This window comes from Corvus kubaryi, unplaced genomic scaffold, assembly GCF_017639235.1.
Source record: "Corvus kubaryi isolate FWS band 111438036 unplaced genomic scaffold, C.kubaryi_AGA036_p1.0 37396, whole genome shotgun sequence".
Classification (NCBI taxonomy): Eukaryota; Metazoa; Chordata; class Aves; order Passeriformes; family Corvidae; genus Corvus; species Corvus kubaryi.
The window spans coordinates 19,529,637-19,548,909 of record NW_024581135.1 but is presented as its reverse complement, the minus strand read 5'-3'; the positions used below and the strand labels follow the sequence as shown (position 1 = coordinate 19,548,909).

General features: G+C 37.1%; 1 protein-coding gene across 1 annotated transcript in view; it reads right to left on the bottom strand.

The window, feature by feature from the left end:
- LOC121670750 (collagen alpha-1(XXVIII) chain-like) overlaps nucleotides 1-14,174 on the bottom strand; it is a 32,660-nt gene extending 18,486 nt beyond the window's left edge. The window contains exons 1-13 of the mRNA XM_042041381.1: nucleotides 14,017-14,174; nucleotides 12,679-13,247; nucleotides 11,005-11,025; nucleotides 9,426-9,485; nucleotides 8,195-8,248; nucleotides 8,073-8,117; nucleotides 7,243-7,269; nucleotides 6,920-6,964; nucleotides 6,245-6,289; nucleotides 5,554-5,607; nucleotides 4,704-4,772; nucleotides 3,955-4,023; nucleotides 2,150-2,218 (exon numbers count right to left, since the gene is read on the bottom strand). Coding sequence (XP_041897315.1) covers nucleotides 2,150-2,218; nucleotides 3,955-4,023; nucleotides 4,704-4,772; nucleotides 5,554-5,607; nucleotides 6,245-6,289; nucleotides 6,920-6,964; nucleotides 7,243-7,269; nucleotides 8,073-8,117; nucleotides 8,195-8,248; nucleotides 9,426-9,485; nucleotides 11,005-11,025; nucleotides 12,679-13,247; nucleotides 14,017-14,173 — 1,284 coding nt within the window. The 5' untranslated portion in view covers nucleotide 14,174. The remainder of the gene's footprint in view (nucleotides 1-2,149; nucleotides 2,219-3,954; nucleotides 4,024-4,703; nucleotides 4,773-5,553; nucleotides 5,608-6,244; nucleotides 6,290-6,919; nucleotides 6,965-7,242; nucleotides 7,270-8,072; nucleotides 8,118-8,194; nucleotides 8,249-9,425; nucleotides 9,486-11,004; nucleotides 11,026-12,678; nucleotides 13,248-14,016) is intronic.
- Nucleotides 14,175-19,273: the final 5,099 nt, after the last annotated feature.

The window sequence follows — 19,273 nt, the reverse complement described above, 5'->3', positions numbered from 1 at the left end:
CTGAAGTAGCTAGAGACAGTGTTTGCTCTGTCATGAAAACCAAAATGAGAAGAACCAGAAAACAGCTCCTGGATCTGTGTTCCAGGATACCAAAAAGATTATCTTTTCAAAAGAGTTTGCTCTGCAATTTGAAATTGCTGATGAAAGAGCTGAACAAGCTTCTTTTTATCTTTCTGCCCACCTCAATTACTTATGGTCCTATTCTGCTGCTTCTCGAATCAATGGCAAAACCACAACTGATTTAAATGGCTGCAGGGCTGAGTATTGAGACTAACTAAAAACGGAATTCTGCTTATTTTTCTCATGGGTTAATCTCATAAAAGTGTGGGTTAATCTCATAAAAGTGTGGGTTAATCTCATTGAAGAGTGGTAATGAGGATCTAGGTCCCACTAAGAATTTCACCAGAGTGAAGACCAGGTTGACTGTATTGGTGTAGAAGTTTATTTGTAAATGTCATTGTCTTTCTAAATGTTCATTTACAAAACAGTGGTCTTGGGGGAAGTGCCAGTTACTAATAAAGGTACAAATATTGTGCTTTCCTGTACTTCTCTTAATAAAACCTGTAGAGGCAGATGGCAGCTTGTATAAATTGTCAAAGAATCACCCAAGACAATAAAATTACGCCCCAGACAGATGTTCTCTATCCTTAGTAACCAATTCCATCATTTTAACTTGGACAGAAATACATTACGAGGATCTGTTTAAAATAACATTCTTTACTCTTGATGCTTTAGAACATCTGCCTTCATTATCCTTTTTACTAAACTGTGAGCTTGTAGTAAAAAGTTGTGAAGAAAGCAACTGTAAAATTTGCTTAGATTAACAAATTGCCTGTTTAAAATATGTTTACAACCAGAGAGCTGACATGCTTGGCAGCCATAAGCAGGATCAGAGATACATATGGACTCTCTTGATACATGCTTGGCTCCAGGTCAGACTTGGCAGTAAAAAGTAGTACATTTTTTATAGAATGAAGAGTTCCAATAATGCTGACAGTATTTCACTTCGATTATTTTATTCTGTCTATCCATCTCAATTGTTTAATAGTTTTGGTTAGATTATGCATTCATCTGTACTTGTTCCCACTGTGCCTTGTTGCTGTGTTTTAGTTATTAGTTGTAGTGTTTCTTCCCACATGAATTGGTGTTTCAGTGGCAATGGAGCAATTTTGAAATGCATTTGCTTCAAATTGTATTTTTCTTAGTTTTCATTCATGAGATCTGCTAAGCAAATACAATCCATCAACAATGAGGTTAAATAATTTATATAAGTCATCATCATAAAATACACACTGGATGTTTGAAGATATTATGTTGCTAGCAGCAATTAAATTTCAACCTAGCTGACAACAGTACTGTGTTTAGCAGGAATCCTAAGATTTTTAGTAAAGGGGCAGTTGGGCTCTGCATCTGCAAAACAATTTTTTATTGTTTTCTCAAGCAGAATTGGTGCTTGCATAAAAATGAGCAAACTGTTTAGTTGCTTATTTAGTTCATGTACAAGCTGTGTCACTTTGTTATTGTAACCAAAGGCCAAAGTGACAACTCAGCCTAGGAACTGGTTTCCAGTGGGCAGCTATAGAATCTTCTAGTGAGTCCAGCTGTGTCAGTACAACTACTACTGTCATTATTCCCACTGGATCTGCAAATTAGTAACAGCAGCTTTCCTTTCCCACAAACTGAATTCAGTCTTCTGCTAAAATGCATAAGCCAGTGGCTGAGGTATGTAAGAAGCTTAGAAGCCTGTCTTTAGTGACAGCAAAGATCTCTCTATACAAGGATTTAGAAAAAAACCCAACAACAAAATGCTAAATTTTTCATCTAGGAACCATTTAATAGTATTTTATTTAAAGTCAAATGCTTGAGGCTGTTTTAAAATCATAGCTGAAATTCATTCCAGGCTCAGATCCCACAAATGAAGCATCAGGTGTCTTAAATATTGGCTTTACAGGCCCCAAAGGCTAGCCGTGCCTACAAGTCATGTTTGGACCAAATGAATTCCATGGAAATATATTGGATTGTTTGATGGCAAATTGTCATATTAATTTACGAGGTACTTTCTCAGATTCCTGTGCATTCTATGGACTTGTTTTGGCATGCACTCATTTAATGGTGCTGCTCTGGTCTTAGAACCCTTTGACTGCCATACCTTTGCTCCTGGAAGCCCTTCTCCTGGCGAACCTCTTTCTCCTTGAATGCCTTGTGGTCCTTGAGGCCCCTGTTAACATGAGTTTAAAATAACCTAGAATATGTGTTAATCACTCAGACAAACAGCAGTGTGTTCTATGTCATCATCTGTTATAAGCATGTCTTCAGATGTTTCTGTAGTTATAATCAGTTGCAAATAAAACAGTAACCCAGCAATCCCAGCGAGTAAGTGATGAGCATTCTGGCCTGCAGCAGTAACAGTACCCTTCTGGTTACCAAGGAATCACAGATTCTATAGCGACACTTCTGTTCCTTACATTTTTGAAATCTTCACTCCCTAAACTTCTGTTTTACAAATTCTTGCTAATCCTTATTAATGTATCAGTATAATTACGAGAGACAGGGAAACAGATTAAAGCCCACACAGAGTAATGCTGAAAGAGACACAGCCGGAGAGAGATTTGACTGTAATTGGCAGAGTAATAGCATGCCCTTCTCTTTTTGAAAGCAGATCTAATACAAGCACAAGGGGCAAATAATCTAAAAAATGCATGTTCAAAACCTGTGCATATTGAACCTGCTTCACAGTGTTTTCTCACATCTGTTTCTTGGGGTTTTTTCTCTGATTTATTGCTTGAGGTTACACATACGTTACAGAATGCTGGTAGATTTGGCTCTGCATAGCCTAAATATGCTTCTCTTTCTGCAGAGCTTTAGAATTATTCCTAGTTCTTAGGTAAAGATATTAACACTCTATGAAGCCATTAAAAGGAACTTCTTTTGAAGCAAACAAAGTTTAAAATAAACTAAAGAAACATATTTAGTATATTTTTAAAAAATTAGAATCTCTTGTTATAGCAGTACTTTTGTGGCTAGCAAAGATTCACATCCCATGCACCTTTTCCCCCACAAAGAGGGTCTTTGCTCTATAGTGTTATTGAAGACTCCGGAAACATTACTGCCCCACTTGGACTGACTGTCATGACCAGCCTTATTTGCAATGCTCTTTTCTTTGGGCACTTCAGCAAGAACTCACTCCTCTCCAGTAGTGTATTTTCAAGCAGGTTTGAAATCAGTCAGTTCCCCAACCAAACGATCTTTCTCTTTTTCATGGGAGCACCTCTCATGAAATGTTTATTAGAAATCTTGCCTTGTCAATGGGGAAGAGGTACTTGTGAAAAAACAGAACAAAATTTCCCTTGTGATTGCACTAAAAGTCTTTCATCCAGGTGAAGAGAAATTAATTTAAGTCTGCTCTATTTTAAATAGCTCAGTAAAAGGTGCTGCCTGATATTTAAAATAAAAAGGACCATAAAATTGACATGCTGATTTTCTGAATTACCACAAAGAGGTTGAGTTTAGAACTGCCAGGAAGAGGAAGGGAAGGAAGAGAAGGAAGAGACTCCAGAGCCAAATCTATTATAAATTCTGAAAGTCTCCTCCTCAAAGCCATGCTGATGTTAATGTTCTAGTGATACTGAAAAGCAGTCAACTTCAAAGTCACCACATAGGGATTTGACTCTATCAAATCTATCAGAGGATAGATTTATTTAGATATTTATGTGGTTTTTGAATCAGATGTTGTATTTTCATACCTGTTTTGGAGATATGATAATTAGAAAAGTTAAGAAATTGGAAACATTTCCAGTTTATTGAGGGAAATGAGAGTCACACAACGTAATATGTATAAGAGTGAGAAATAGAAGAAAGAAAAGAGGTGGTATCATTTAGCACACATTTTTACAGGGAAGCATGGAGAATTTTTCCTTTCTGTCCTGCTTTCACCAAATAAAAGAACGGACATACCGTAAGTCCTGGCTCACCAACTCCAGGTGGGCCAACAGGGCCCGGTCTTCCTGTCAAACCGATGTCACCCTTCAAACAAAGATGTACTTTGAATATGCCTGATTTAGGTATTTTTATGTGTGCAGCATATAACAACTCATCAGACATTCTGTGCTTGAAATATTAGATGTAGGAGAATACAGGAACAGCAAAGAAAATCTGACTGTCCTCAGAGTCCTACACCACACAAGGCCCAACAGGCATTGAACTGGTGCAGTTTCACAGCTTTAGTGGACAGCCTCAATTCTGCTTTTAAGAGAAGACAATCTTGAGTCTAAATGATTAATTATTCCCTTCATATGATCGGTCATGTATCACTTATTGCCCTTTCCCACGGGCAATAAGTATTTCTATCATAGAGTTTCTGTTCTCTTTATGCCAGTCATCTAAACCAACAAGCCTGTTTTGCACAGATTAATTTTTGTTTAAGACTATGAATGTGTTTTTACTTAGCCATACTCTGCTTGGATTGAGTTTATGCCAAGCATAACAACTACTGTAAAAAAATCCTTTTAAGTATATACTTAAAATGTACTTTTTGTTTGCAGTTGTTTGCAAATAGTTTTGATAAACATGCAAAATACTTTTCCAGCACCACAAAACCAGCATTTACAGTCTTGAAGTTTCTCGTGAATCAGCAAGTCTATTATCTCAGCTGTCTTGGTCCTGATCCTACAATACATGCAGTACAGATTATGATATTTTTGTACCTTTGGGCCTGGCAGTCCTATTCCAGTGTCTCCAGGCAAGCCAGGTGGCCCAGGGAGACCTCTTTCACCCTTTCAAAGAATGAAAAGGAAACAACTCTGCTTATAAATTGGTGTCTAGGAAAATCAGTTTAATTTATGTTGTAGATTAATTTTTAGTGTATCCTGAATTTCAGCCCACTGGAATTGTCTTACACAGTACTTCATCTGTTCATCCTTTCAATGCTTCAAAAGTCCCGTATAATTATTTATCTTGTACAAAGATAACAGATTAAACAAAAGGAAAAATGTTTCATATCACGTAGGATATGAAAGTTTTGACACCCAACTGTTCTGTGTACCACTGTTGCCCAGCAGGTGCCCTAAATATGGTGCAAAGAAGATATCAAGAGAGATAACAAATAATGTCCTTTATACACTTATTTTCAAGTTTTTCTTCATGACAATATTCCTTTTGAGCTATAGAATTCTTCTTGAGAATGTTCAGTTTCAAGAGAAGACTTGATTTGAGATGCCAAACAGAATTCCTGTTTGGCACTTATGGGAAAAAAGTTTTAAATTGAAAACTGAAAACATGCAATGCTAAGTAGTATTCTGTGACACTACCATATTTTAACTGTTCATTAATAAAGATGGGAGTGTGATTTGGACCTAAATTTGGTACAAAGATCAAAGTAACATCTTTCTTAAGAACCTTGTAGATTACAAAAAGTACACAATTTGCTATCTGTGCCACATTAAACTTCATCCACTACAAGAAGGGTATAGAAAAAAAGGATAAAATCATTATTGTTGTCTGGCTATATTAATACCTTTTAACATTAATAAAGAGAAGAAATAAAGTAATTCTTACCTTTGATCCTTGCAGGCCTTCAGGCCCTTGATCTCCAGATTGTCCTTGCGGACCCTATTAAAACAGGAGTGGTTTCAATGAGATTTTTCAAGCTTTTGTAACAATGGTGGCTTGAAAAACAATCTATAATTTGCTGAAGTCTGCATGAAAATAAGAGTTTCAAACATTCCAGAACTGAAGCTTTGCTTTGTGATGCATGTATAGATTCAGTTATTCAACTCAGTTGGAGCTAGTTCTGGTATTTGGGGAGAGAATTTGGCTCTTCCTTTATTTGAATAAAATTAAAGGTAATCTACAGTCAAGATCAACTGAAACATCTATGATGGGCTAAGCTTCTTGGCCTTCAGTCTGAGAGTATTGGAATGATGAGAGACTAAAGAATTTCCATGTACTTCTTGAGATAATTAAATAGTTAAGACACTGAAAGAGAAATGAGTGATTTTGGTTTTTATGGAACTGTATTTACTGTGGTCTTTGAGACCAAATGAATTATAAAGATGACTTGTCTAGACTGCTTCTCCAAATTCTTGTTAATTTTGCTGTTAAAGAAGATAGATTTTGAGTGCCTTGAACTCAGAAACTCAAAGACTCCATGTTGGTTGTGGTATGATATTATTTCGGATCTTTGAATCACAGGGAACCACAAATTGTTGTTTTCATAGTTGGTTTTGCTATTTTTTTTTTCTTTTACCTGTATCCCTCTTACTCCTCTGAGGCCTGCTGGACCTTCAGGGCCCTGAAAAATAAGTGAAAAAAATGATTTGTTTCTGTATATTTAGATTTTGCCAAAACCATTTGTAGGGAACTTTTTACTAAGGTGTCTTATTTAGATATGTTTACATTAAAATAAAAACTAAATTTAAGAGAAGCTCAGCAGCCAGGAAGTATTACATAAATATTTTTTAATGGACTGGTAATCAAAATACAGCATAATGATGAACAGAGTTCATTATCAAGGACCAGTAATCCAGGATTAAATTCTACTTGCTCTATTCGAAATATTTACAGCAATTTTGCACCAAATCTTAAAGACTGGAGTTAGAAACCTTGATTTCATTTTTCTGTCTCATTCCCTTTGCTTACTATTTCAAGCCTTCTGCCTCTGTAGAGTTTTACCATTGTTTTAAACAAGCTCAGCCTTTGGCCATAAGAGGAATCACATGAAAATGTAGAAAGAGCTCAGAAAGTTAGTAAAAATGGTGTCCTTGCTCACTACATATTTTAAAACTGTCAGCTGTCAATTTCCCTCAGCCTTAGAACTAATATATGCCTTAAATCTATCATCATCATTGTTATTCAGGAAATTGTTTCTTTTTTGTGTTTTAATTGTGTTTGCTGGAAGCTTGACAATTTTGTGGCTACTTACTCTGTCTCCTTTTATTCCTGGGATTCCACATTCACCTCTTTCACCCTAGTAAGGAATAGGAATAAATATTTATGAGTTATATTGGCATATCATCCTTATTTTCTGGGTGCTTTAGTTGAAAACCTAAATATTATTCTATTCATGACATATTATAGCAATTGTGCTGCAAGTTCATTGAGGAACAGTCACATCTTCTATTACAGCTTGTGCAGCAGATGCTAAGCTGATGTTACTGTTTATTACTAGTATTTAAAAGAAATATGGCGCTATATGTAATAAATAACATCAAAAATGTAGGCATCAATTCTGACTAAAAGAAGTACCTTCTCTCCTTTATATCCAGATTTCCCCTGGGAAAACAAAAAAGCAAAGCAGGTTGTGACAATATATAACCCAAAAGTAGGAACATGAGTGTTGTCTTCATTAACATTCTACTCTCTTCAGAAAAATAGCATTTCAAATAGAAAAGATGACTCTGATAAATATGGCAATATGATTCAAAATACTCTGCCTTCTAGTCATGGCAGATGCTGTTGTATGAGTGAATAAATTTTATGAACCTATCATTTTAGACTGGGATTTTGATGATGTGAAAGCAGATCAATTAGAGTTCGTATTTCCATCTTAGTGAAAAACATGCAAAATAAGAAAGCAAGAAAAGGTCACTAGTTAAAAAGGATGTACTGAATAAATAAGAAAGCATAAAGTAGAGTGATTCATATGTGAATGAATTCAGAATTAAGCACTAAGAGACTGGTCCTACGCTTACTTTCTATACGTATTTCATTCAAAATTTTCACTGCTATTATACACTGGGTCCTTTATTTGTCAAATTTAAATGAACCCAGACTGATGCAGGCAGATTGTCAATTTCTGTAATATTCTAAGATTATCATATCAGAGCACTTCAATGTTTTGGAGGTACTATGTATTTTTAGAGAGTATTTTCTCGATCACACATATAAGAAGGAATTATTCCTTTTCATTAAGCAATGAGAATGTTTTCAATTCTTCTTATGTTACTGAATCATTAGATGGTAAGCCAGAACTGAAAGTTGCTCTTATAACAATGAAAAAAAAAAAAAAGGTGCTCTTTTACCTTAAAGGAACACTGCTCACTGGAGAAGAAGGGGCAAAAAAATTATTTTTTTACCTCTATTCCGTCTCGTCCTGGGATTCCATTAAGACCTGGGTCCCCCTGTGAATAATTCAACATCAAGATCAGTGAAATAAGGACAAGACAGATCTTTCTTCTAAATCTGAAAAACCAAGCACCTTTGCTCCTTTCAGGCCTGGAGCTCCATCATCCCCAGTGCGACCCTTTTTACCCTGGAAACAACAAAATACAATTCTTATTATATATGTTAGTAAAAATAATTTTGTTTTACAATATTTACAATATATATGGTATTTTTCTCATACTTAGGATATTTGCTTCCTATACATTTATTTTTCAAAATCTCTGCATTTACTATAACATTGAAATTGAATATCTGGGAACAGCAGAACCAACTCAATAGGTGGTCATTTTTCTCTTTTGTCTTTGTTATAAACAAAAATTGTTCAGTTCTCCTCTGAAGAAAAGAGGCGATCAGCTGTTTTTGTGACTACTCAGCTTGCTAAGTGGGTGTTTTGTTTTCTTCTGAACTCTTTGGGGTGTATGCTTCTGTGTAAGAAATACCTGTACTTTCCAAGTAAAGACAGCAAATATTAACCAATACAAACGTACAGTAGGGGGTACATTTTCAATTAAAGTGCATTGTACTGTGCAGCATAAACCCAGTGTGTCTTTCTGTTTATGTATGTGTAGGATATTCAGGTCAAAATCAAGAGGATGAGGATGGGCAAATCTAGGGTCTCTTTCAAACTCTGACACTGTCCCTTCACCTTGATCCAGGGCTATAAGGTACTGTAGTGCTTTAGTTCAATGTCAGGGATATAATACCCCATCATTCCGTTCTTTCTGAAATGTAAGCCCTGCAGTTTAGATCACCAAGCCTTGTATGAAGCAACCCCCTAGATTTGCTAAGGGGTTCTATTTGTAAGACTATTCTGAAAGAAGTCCAGTCCATTTTATTCTTGTCTCAGTTGTTCTTAATGCTTCAGTGCTTTGCTCTCACTCTTGCTTTCAGAGAGCTTTTTGGATATTAATGTTTGATTTGAGGCTAGTTAGATCCAGCTGGCCTTGTCTGATTGCAACAAGAAAGTTGTTTCTTTCTGCCTTTTATACTGCTGTGGCTAAAAGGAGAGCCTCACCACACCACGCTGTTCTCCCTTCTGTCTGTTCACACACAGGAAGTGTCTCATGGCATTATCAGGTCTCCCCATGCACTTCCTGCTGCTGTGGCATCTCCATGCAATGTAACTATGGAAGAGTGTGTATTGAACCTTGAACTTCTGTTGTCTCAGGATTTGGGCTCAAATAATTTCTTTTAAAAATTTCAACAATGAATTACATTTTAAGTTATACTGTATATCAGTTATTTGAGAAATGACAGCTACTTACAGCAGGACCAGGAAGACCTCTTTCACCCTTCTTACAGTTACATGTGTCAACCTGGGGACACTTTGAATGAAAATAATACAAATCAGCACATTTTAATGGAAGAGATAGAAAACACACAGGCATTTCCTTTAAGCTACTGTATGGCTAGTTTGAATACACCAGTAATGACCAGAAATTATATTTACATGTTTTACAGGAATCTTTTAAATATCAATTTACCACTCATCCAGAACATGGCCTCTACATTCCATCCAAAAATTTATATCATTCCTACTCCTGAAATTTCAATCATCTTGATAATGGCTTTACCTCCAAACTCTTCACAAGGTCAGTTTATGTGTATGCTGTGTCTGTCATTATATATTTGTTTTCATTACTAGGCACTGTAGAGATAGCCAAGAAGATGGGGTAAAAAAGCATCTTACATCCTTTTTCTACTTAACTTCATTACAGTTTAGCTCTAGGTTGATCTATAAACAAAATATGTGTGGATATGTACTTTTATTTAGTTAATGCAATTAATTATAACACTTCATAATCTTTCTTTCTCTTCCGTCATCTCTACCATTCAAATGTCCCAGTCAAATATCATTATGGTATGTATTTATGTGATTTTTAAGATCTTTTTGAAACTTTAAGATCATTGTGTAAATACAAAGTTATTGCAGATACTGGAGTTATTTTTGAAAGAGGGATAAGGAATGTAATTTTTATTTTTGGTTTAGTTATTTATTAAACCTCCGCTCATCTTGAAGATGTCTAGAAGTGAAGGGTTTAAATATCATTCTTATCTGAATATCCCTATTAGTAACAATATGTTTTCCAGGGCTAACATTGAATGTCTTACTACTTCTATACTGATGGAGAAAAATCAACATGTCATTGGGAATGAGTGAAAAACAAAATGTTTCAAAGTTTTGTGAACACTCATAATATTTAGCAGTGTGCTTGAGCTGCTTATGAGAACATTTTTTGTCTGAGATAACTGTACTTAAATGGCACTAACATCCTTAGAAGGAAAACTAACTTTATTCCCCACAAAATGCCAGCCAGACCTATCAATGCCTGCAGTCAGGGTGACACAGTGTGGACAAACTGGAAAAACACAGTGGTGAAGCTTTGAGCTCTTACCCTTTCTTAAACCCTCTCACACAGGAAGAGGATTAAGGGTTAGAACTGCCCTGTCTTCAGCTCTGCACCATGTATTCTTTTCCACTGAGTCTGTTAGAGGACACGTCAAGATGTATCAGCAAATTCTTGCTAACCTGAATACTCACAGATTGTTTCTTTTTATTTATTGAAATTTTTTGAAAATACAGAGGTTAGCAAATTACATTAGTAGTTAGTAAATTAATAAATTACTAATTAGTAAATAGATTAGTAAATTACATTAGGATAGCAAATTAAAGCTCTATCCTGCAAATTCAAAAACATGTTTAACTTAAACACAATCCCACTAGACTCAGAATTTAACCAACTTCCTGAGCTATCAGTTTTCCTGAATTATGTTTCCATATAATTGTAAATATCTATATTAAGCAGTAGCTCTGCACAGGAAAAAAACCCTTAAAATATTTACCTCTTCCTCAGACAGGTCTTTCTGTAAAAGACAGATATTGAAAACAACATTAGAAACTTAAAGTCTTAATTCAACTGTACAAAAACGACACTGAAATATGTGAAAATAAATAGATTCAACAACTAGCTAATTAAATTATACCGTTAATATGTTGACTAACATTAATTAAATTTTAATTTCTGAGCAATCTCTCTGTTCTAAAAAATAATTCAAATATTTACAATTCTTGTTATAGATTGTTGACTGAAATCACTGACTCTTCTTGTCCAGCCATAATTTGCTAAAATTACATTAATCAAATTAAATGGTAAACAGGTTAGCTAGATATATAGGAACAATGCACCCACAAACTCCATTGTTTACAAACTGCTGAATAACAGCAGCTCTCTAGTAGGAGTGAAGAATAAGTGTTCTACACTTGGAAAATCAGAAGCTCTCCTATTCGTACTGTTAGGAGCACACAAAATGAGAACAGTAAGAATACCTTAGAAAAGATTTGACTTTGACAGTGATCACATAAAGTTATCATCTTTGATTTAGCTGTTATTTTTCAGAGTTCTCTGGAGCTGAGACACCCACATACACTGCATTCCTCCCTCTTTCCGCAACGAATGTAGTCTCTTGAGAGGACATAAATGTGTTGATGAGCAGCAATGCAATACAGATCTCTAAAATTCTCATATATGCATGTATAATTATGACAAAGCCATTATTTAAACCAAACAGCAGCCATGTTATCAAAAGAAGGCACCTGAGGATGCCTGCCTGTTTGGAACTGGTAAAATAAAGTGTGTTTTGTCACTTGAGAGGTGGTTACTGTGACATAGGAAGAAGGATAGTAGCAGAGAAGACGGGAGGGGTGCTGTTCAGGGAAACCAACGCAAAGTAGCAGGCTGTCAAAGTGAAGGACAGGAAAACAGGAAAGCCAACATAGGTGCACGTTCCAGGCCTGTATGAGATCACTTTGGTGTCCATTTCACTGCAGAAGTCTCCTGGTTGTTATTCATAATTCTAGTTTATATCTCTGTGCATGCTCAGATAAGGACTCCATCCACAGCTTGTGTCACCAGGGTTATAGGCTAGAGTATTGCTCTCTTCTCCATACTTGGCAGGGAACATTTTTTCTAGATAAGGTTTAAATAGAGAAGAAAGGCATCCAAACAAAATTTTAAGCTCAATTTATGTATCTACTCTTGATTATGTGATATATTTTCCATGGAAATTTAAAGATGTCTATCACCAAGTTCAGATTTTATCTAAATTGAGCTATCTCCATGGTCTGCAAATTTATTTTCACTTCGGCAAGAGCTGCATCTTTTTCTGATACAAAAGGCAACTTCACTTTCCTGCTTTCTACAGAAAAAGCACTAGGATCTAAAAAAAAAAAATCATTTTTTTTAAGAAAGGAGATTTGAAATTCCTTTCTTAGGAGGAAAAACAAAGATAAAAATAATATTTAATTCAGTTTGCAGCATCAAATATGTTGGATGACAAGATCTGAATGGGGGGAAGAGAAAGGAAACCTGTATTTTGGCACAGTGATCTCATTAATAATTGGGTCACTTTAGCGTGTGAAAAGTACAACTTTCTTCAATGGTATGTTGAAGAAATATATTTTCAAAATATTTGAAATAAGAAAAGATTTACATATTTCAAATTCTTTCTCATACATACCATTTCCTTGAGAACCTTCTCCACAGTTTCTTTCTCCTGGAGGTTGAAAACGAACCTGGATGCTGGGACACTGGCCAGGCGCCGGAGCTTGGCAGCATTGCTAACCTCCTCAGCCACTCTGGTCATTCCCATTGTGAAAAATACAATTCCTTGGTGTTTAGCATCAGCTGTGGCTGCAAAAATATCTGGGTTTCTTGGATGATCCACTCCATCAGTGAAAAGCACGGCTACTTTTACACTACCCCAAGTCCCTTCAGTCATGTAGAGCTGTGTAAGATTAGTTATAGCATAAGTTGTGTAGGTGCCATGACCTATGTGGGTGATGGGAGCAATGTGGGATTTGAATGCTTCAGGACCTTTCCAGTCGTGGAAAGTTTGCTCTATGAAAACGGTGCTGCTGTACTGAAGTAAGGCCATCCTCCAGCGAAGGGTACGTCCAGAACTAAGCTGCAGACTTTTCATTCTGTCTACTGTTTGCAGTACAAATTTCTTCTGCTGTTCATGATTATAGTCCTTAGCACTTTCAGAGCTGTCCAGTAAAAAAGCAATTTCCAGAATGCAGTCTTCATCTAGAATAAACAGGTGTGTAGGTGAGTGGAGTGACTTCATCCTAAATCTCATTCTACCCTTACATGCATTTTAGTATTCAAGAGTGGGATTGGAATAATGGAAACTTTTGAAAAAATCTGTGGTCACAAGTGTGAGTCCTTCCTGAAGATAGAAGGGATAGAGACTGAGGAATTTGCTCCAGAACAGATGCGCAAAGGAAGAAAAAACTGAAGGTGTGTTGATGTCATGTAGTAAGAAATGAGAAATGTTGTCGTGTTTTTTTAATTTCACTCTGTCATCTTGCCTGGTATTTCACTGTATATCCTACCAGCACAGGTGGAAGTCATGTACAAGAAAATGAGGCTTACTGAACAAGACACTGGAATGTGATTTGACAGAGCTGGATTTTGTCCCTAGTACTGCCACTCACATCCGGCAGCATAAAGATTTCCAAAAGCAGGATCTGTAGAGTATTAATTTTCTGAACTACTGATGACATTACTTCTATGAAAATTCAGTTATATGAGCTATTCTTTTTGTGACAATAAGAGGCTCTCAGCCATATCATAAAAAAATACAGATGCTGTTTCCTTTTCTGAAATACACAAAAAGGGATGGAAAAGATGGGAGTAAAGAGATAAAAGTGCAAAAATAAAGCATGTGCAAATGTATGATGAGGTAAACCTGGCTGATTATAAGCATCTTAGAAGGCAAGTTAACCATATAGTCCAGAATCCAAAAAAATCAGGATGTTTTAAATCACACCTGTTTTAAAATTACAATATTCACCTTGATCACTTGGGCTGGGATATTCTTCTACAGTATTTGACAGAATGTGTTTAGGTTTTGATCTCCTCAATCCATATCTCTTTTCTTCCCTGAGATTTTCTGCTAAAAACTCATGGTGTTCAAGTATCCACAAAAGCCACCAGTATCTGAGGAACATCGTATGTTTGTTTCCTAAACAACACAAATATAGAAGCACAGCAGTGCAAAGACAATGAAACATTATTCAGTTTTGCTTCAACAGGTTGCTTAGCAGTCTGTATTTTAAACTATAGTCCCTAAAAGCAAGCTGATTTTGCTTTCTTTGGGTAAAATATTCTCAAAACCACATAATAAATAATAAACAGAGACATACTGGAATGATTTTCAAGCATAGTGCATATAGTTCTAGCATGTGACAAACTGGAGACAGACGTTTTACAACCACACTTCAGTTCTCTCTCACTGTGTGGTAGTGTTTGTACAACCAGTAGCTCTCCGAAACCTTAGCCGTGGCTGTACCTGTGTGGATGCACTGAACCCCAAGAGTAATTCACCGAGGTGTTTTTTCCTAAACCTGCTTTTCCCAGAGCTGACATGGACAGAGGAGATACTGAGGCAAACCTCAGTTTTTCCCTGTTCTGTTTACTGAAGAACTGGCGGTCATGCACATTTCTCCTTGCTATCGGAATCCCCTGTCCTCAACAGTCCTACAGAGGAAGTCATGGCCTGAGGGTGCTGTCAAGGCATGAATATACCTGCTGTGCAGTCCTGGGGACGTGGGCTCAGAGTGCTGAGCCTAGGCTCAAAAGCTACCTACTGATAGGACTTTTTCTTTCTGAAGTGATCAGAACTATTTGTTCTGGGCTCACAGACACACCCAGAGCAGCTCACAGGCTGCTCAGGGTCTGATAAATCAGTCCCACTGCACTTCGGTTTCATTGCCATCTCCCTGCAAACTCTCCCCAGGTAGCTACAGTGCATACCAAAAGGACAGTTTGGTGGCAAGAATGAACCTCCCAGGACTGAGCATAAGCCATCTGGATCACAAAATTCCCTAACACAGCCTTGTCTGCAGGGTTTCTTGGCTCCTGATAGTTTGGGGTGGGAATTCCTGTGCCCACAGACAGAGAGCGAGCAGGGGGTCCTTACCTCAATGCTCCTAAGCAAAAGGCTGTGCAGAGATGCAGGAGGCTGCTCTGGACTCGCTGGCCGTTGCGTTGCCCTCCCTGTGATGGGTGCTCTGTGGGGAAAGGAGGGAGAATTCGGGCCGCAAGCTCTTGTGAGAATCGGTGTCATATGTCAGGAGGGGCCAGCAGAAAGGAGAAAGGCAAAGAACAGCAATCCTGGCTCCCCCTTCTCCGAACCCAGCCACTCCTCTCCTGCCCCCGAGGCTATGCATAGGCATTCTGGGTTTAGACCCCCACAGCCGTTTACACACGAAAATCCTCATCCTTAACCTGGACATGTATGAAAGAGGGCTGTTCTTACCCCAACACACTTCCCTAAACATCAGCCCAGCTGTGTTCACTCTCTTTTCCCATTGCTACCACACTCGCTTTACCCTCATACTTTTGCACATCTCTCATGCTTGACAAGGAAGCTTTTTGTACTGGGCATCATGTTGTCAACATCATCTTAGCAGTTGATGTCTGTGGGATCCCTTTCAAACCTGAAAGAATCTCCTCATAATGAGGGATTACTGTTAACTGCTGAACTCGAGAGCTATTTACTGTCTCATGGACTTGTAATGGCCAACTGAAATTTCAGTTCCTGGTGAAACTCTCTGGCATGAGGTGGTCAAAAAAGGCAGGCCATTCTAAAAGCCAGTTTCAGTTTCTGCAGGTTTGTCTGTGACACATATCCTTTCAAAGACTGTAACAGAGAACAATGACTGACACACAGTATGATGCCTTCAAAATCTAAGGTGGGTGGCTGAGGATCCTGAAGGCTGTCTCTTTTACCAGTGATTGCAGCTTGCCACCTAATTCTTCAAATATCCTCAGAAAACTTTGCATTCCAAATTAACATATTAAACAAGTAGCTCTTTTTCACAGAAATACCTTTTTTCTTTTCCTGTGGACTCATCATTTTCCACTGACAGGCACACAAAGAGGACCCAATGCTAACTGCTGTTCTCCTTTCCATCTTCAGTGTCCACCAGCTCAGCCCACTTTTCACAGGAACAGCCAAGGCAGCTGAGGAGATTGTAGGGAAAGGATGCAGCTTTGGCTCCAGTTTAGATAGGTGAGAGAGACTGGTAGGGCAATGCAGCTGGATGCTGAAGCCATTTGCTATGGTTCCAACCCTGTTTTCTATTTTCTGTATTTGCCAGTAATTAGTCCAAAACTGGTGAACTAGAATGGCTGAATGCAACTCTACATATTGTATGGCTGCTTATCCATACCTGAGCTGAAACTAACTCAGCTACAACTATTTATTCCAGAGTGACAGCTAAGAAAGAATCTTCTTTCAGGGCTGGAAAGAATTGATGTTTATTTCTCTTCAGCCGCTTTGATTTTTCTGTGCTTAGACTGTCATATTCAGATTTTGATTAAGGCAAGGAATGAAAAGGCAATACCTTGCCACTTAGGAACACAAATAATATGGTGTTTAACTGAAATAGGTATAATAAATCTCCCATAGCCCCTAAATCTTACTGAGAAAAAAATCTAATTTTAGCAAGAAAAAACATGTTATTTATGGTTGGGATTGTATGCCTCCCATAAGCAAAACATTGCCATTCTTTTGTTTTCACTGCTAATTCCTACCTCAAAACATAGCTGGCAAATATTCTCTTAATAAAGTAACTATTCTGCTTGCATATTTAGTAGCAAGTTCCTAGCTTCAGGCTATTTCCTTTTATTGATGAATAATGTTTACCTTCAGGACAAATTTTTTGCTTTTTTTTCTTGGCCAGGTACAACTTTAAAAGCTTAGTGAGGCCTCCACATTTTTATGCCTGTTTGCGTGGGATGCATGGTGTTATTCTGTCCAGAATTCCAGGTTTGTGACATAACACAGTACACTTCTAGACTTGCAGTCTTCTGAACTTGTGATAGTCTAAATACCTGCACTATTCTGATAGTGACAGCTTATCAAAACCTGAATGATACCAATGTAAAATATGTATGCCCTGATACATCCGAGATAACTCTTAAAAATGAAAATTAACAGCAATTGTTGCCTCATTTACCAAAAGCTTTCCTAAGTGCTTATTTAATATTTTAATGGCATTATACTGTATATATTTTTAAAATAAAATAAATGCCTTAAAACCTATGCCTAGCAACATTCATGTTGTCATTTAAGTGTTACAAATTTACTGCTGAAATTTAATTTTTTTGTCGAGGAGTAAAAAAGTATTGTATTTTTCTTAAGGAATCTAGACATTGGATGTGTCAGCACACAGTTAATTGCATTTCCATTCCACTAATATGTAAACATATTTAATTATCTTTTACATCTCTGGGAGATGACACTACAGACTTCTGTACTTAGTTGACTAAGTTGGGCCCAGCGATCCTACCTCATATATGCTTCCAACACTACGACTGATAATCTTTGCAGGAGTCAAAGACCGACATGAATATAAGGCTATGTTATGATTGCACTAACTGAAGCTGAGATCACAGATAGAGCTGCATATTCAGATCTTTGGATTTTTTCCATCACTGTTTGAAATCCAAGAGTTCTCAGCTGTCTGATCTCAGTATTTCAAATCTTTAAAATGAGGTCTAATACTTTTTTTCAAAGAATAAAGGGGTGTATGAGAGCTATTTAAAATCACATCTAAATTGGTTATACTCAATCAAAGGGAATTCCTTATCATTTTAGAACCATGAGGAAAGGCATCATGAAGAAAGACCTGCAAGATCTTTTTGCAGTTGAGTGCGTTTAAGCACTTTTAGGAAAGGAAAAATAAGTGATATTTATACGCCTTTGTTGGTGGCATTACCATTGCATAAGTGGTGACAGCTTCAGAGCTACATGAGATGAGGCTGCAAGGGCACTACTTTGAAGGGACTATGAGTGAAGAACTGGGGCTTAGATGCCACTTGCTGTGGTGTAGCATGACCTCTTGTGTCAGCAACAGCTCTCACTATTGCTTCCTAATAGGCAAAAGTAGCAGCAAGCCTGACAGTTCCAAACTTCTTTCCCAGAGCTCTCTTCTTCATCTGTCCCTCCCATCTGTGTATGGGTACCCCCTTTACACAAACTCTTGTGACTGGTCTGGCTCAACTGTGATCCCTTCATCCACTGTTTAACAAAATTCAATACCTAGTTGAGAAGCCTTGAGTAATTTCTCTTAAGATGGAGTAACTAATGTCTCTAGCATGATATCATGTCACTAGAATGTGATAGAGTCATGACTAGCCATTCAGCTGTCCTACAAGCCTGAAACATCACTGGATATGGAGTATTCATCAGCCAGCATATCTGGCAAAACACCATCTGAATATTTCTATATGCTAAAGGAATACTGAACCACCAGGGAAGCCAGTTTTGGGAGCAGCAAGAAGCAGACAGACCATGCCTTCAATTTTCCTCTGCTCTGATGGTAATTTTTTTGGTCCCAAAGAGCTTGACAGGATGCTCCTGAAGTATGTTTGCATTTTTTACCACCTCAGTGTGAATAATTCACATATCAAGTCTGCTGTGAACTGTTAAAAATACACTCATTTCACACAAACTTCTGGTGTTTCATGGCCTCAAGATAGTCTTGACCATTTAACCTGGCTGCATCATGGTGTGATGGTATTTCGAGAGGATTTACTTCATTATACTATACGTGTCAGTACATGACCTAAGTGCCCAGAAGAAACAAAAACCTACCTGACTTGAACTTGTAAAATAATGAAAGCACACCATTTACAATATTTTGAATCCTGATACTAAAGAGCAATGTTATATGATGTAAAGAATGTGGTTCACAGTCCCATAAGTTGTACCACATATGTGAATTTTGGGAAAAACAGTTCAAAAGTTCAAATAATTAAAGTAATTGAACAAGAAAATTCAAAAAAATCAGAACTTTACTGAGGATTGTATCTCAAGAAAGAAAAAATGAAAACCTGTATTTCACTATTTCACCTTGTGACTGCAAAATGTGTTTAGTGAATTTGACAGCTCAGGATTCAACTGAGCAGTCAGTTAAGTATGGTTAAGTAGTCTTGACAAATTGACTTCTGTTTGTCAACTTTTGAGGTACAGTTTAAATTTTTTTTTAATATGGACTTACGTTCTGCAACATCTCCTGATTGTTCTATATGAATAATTA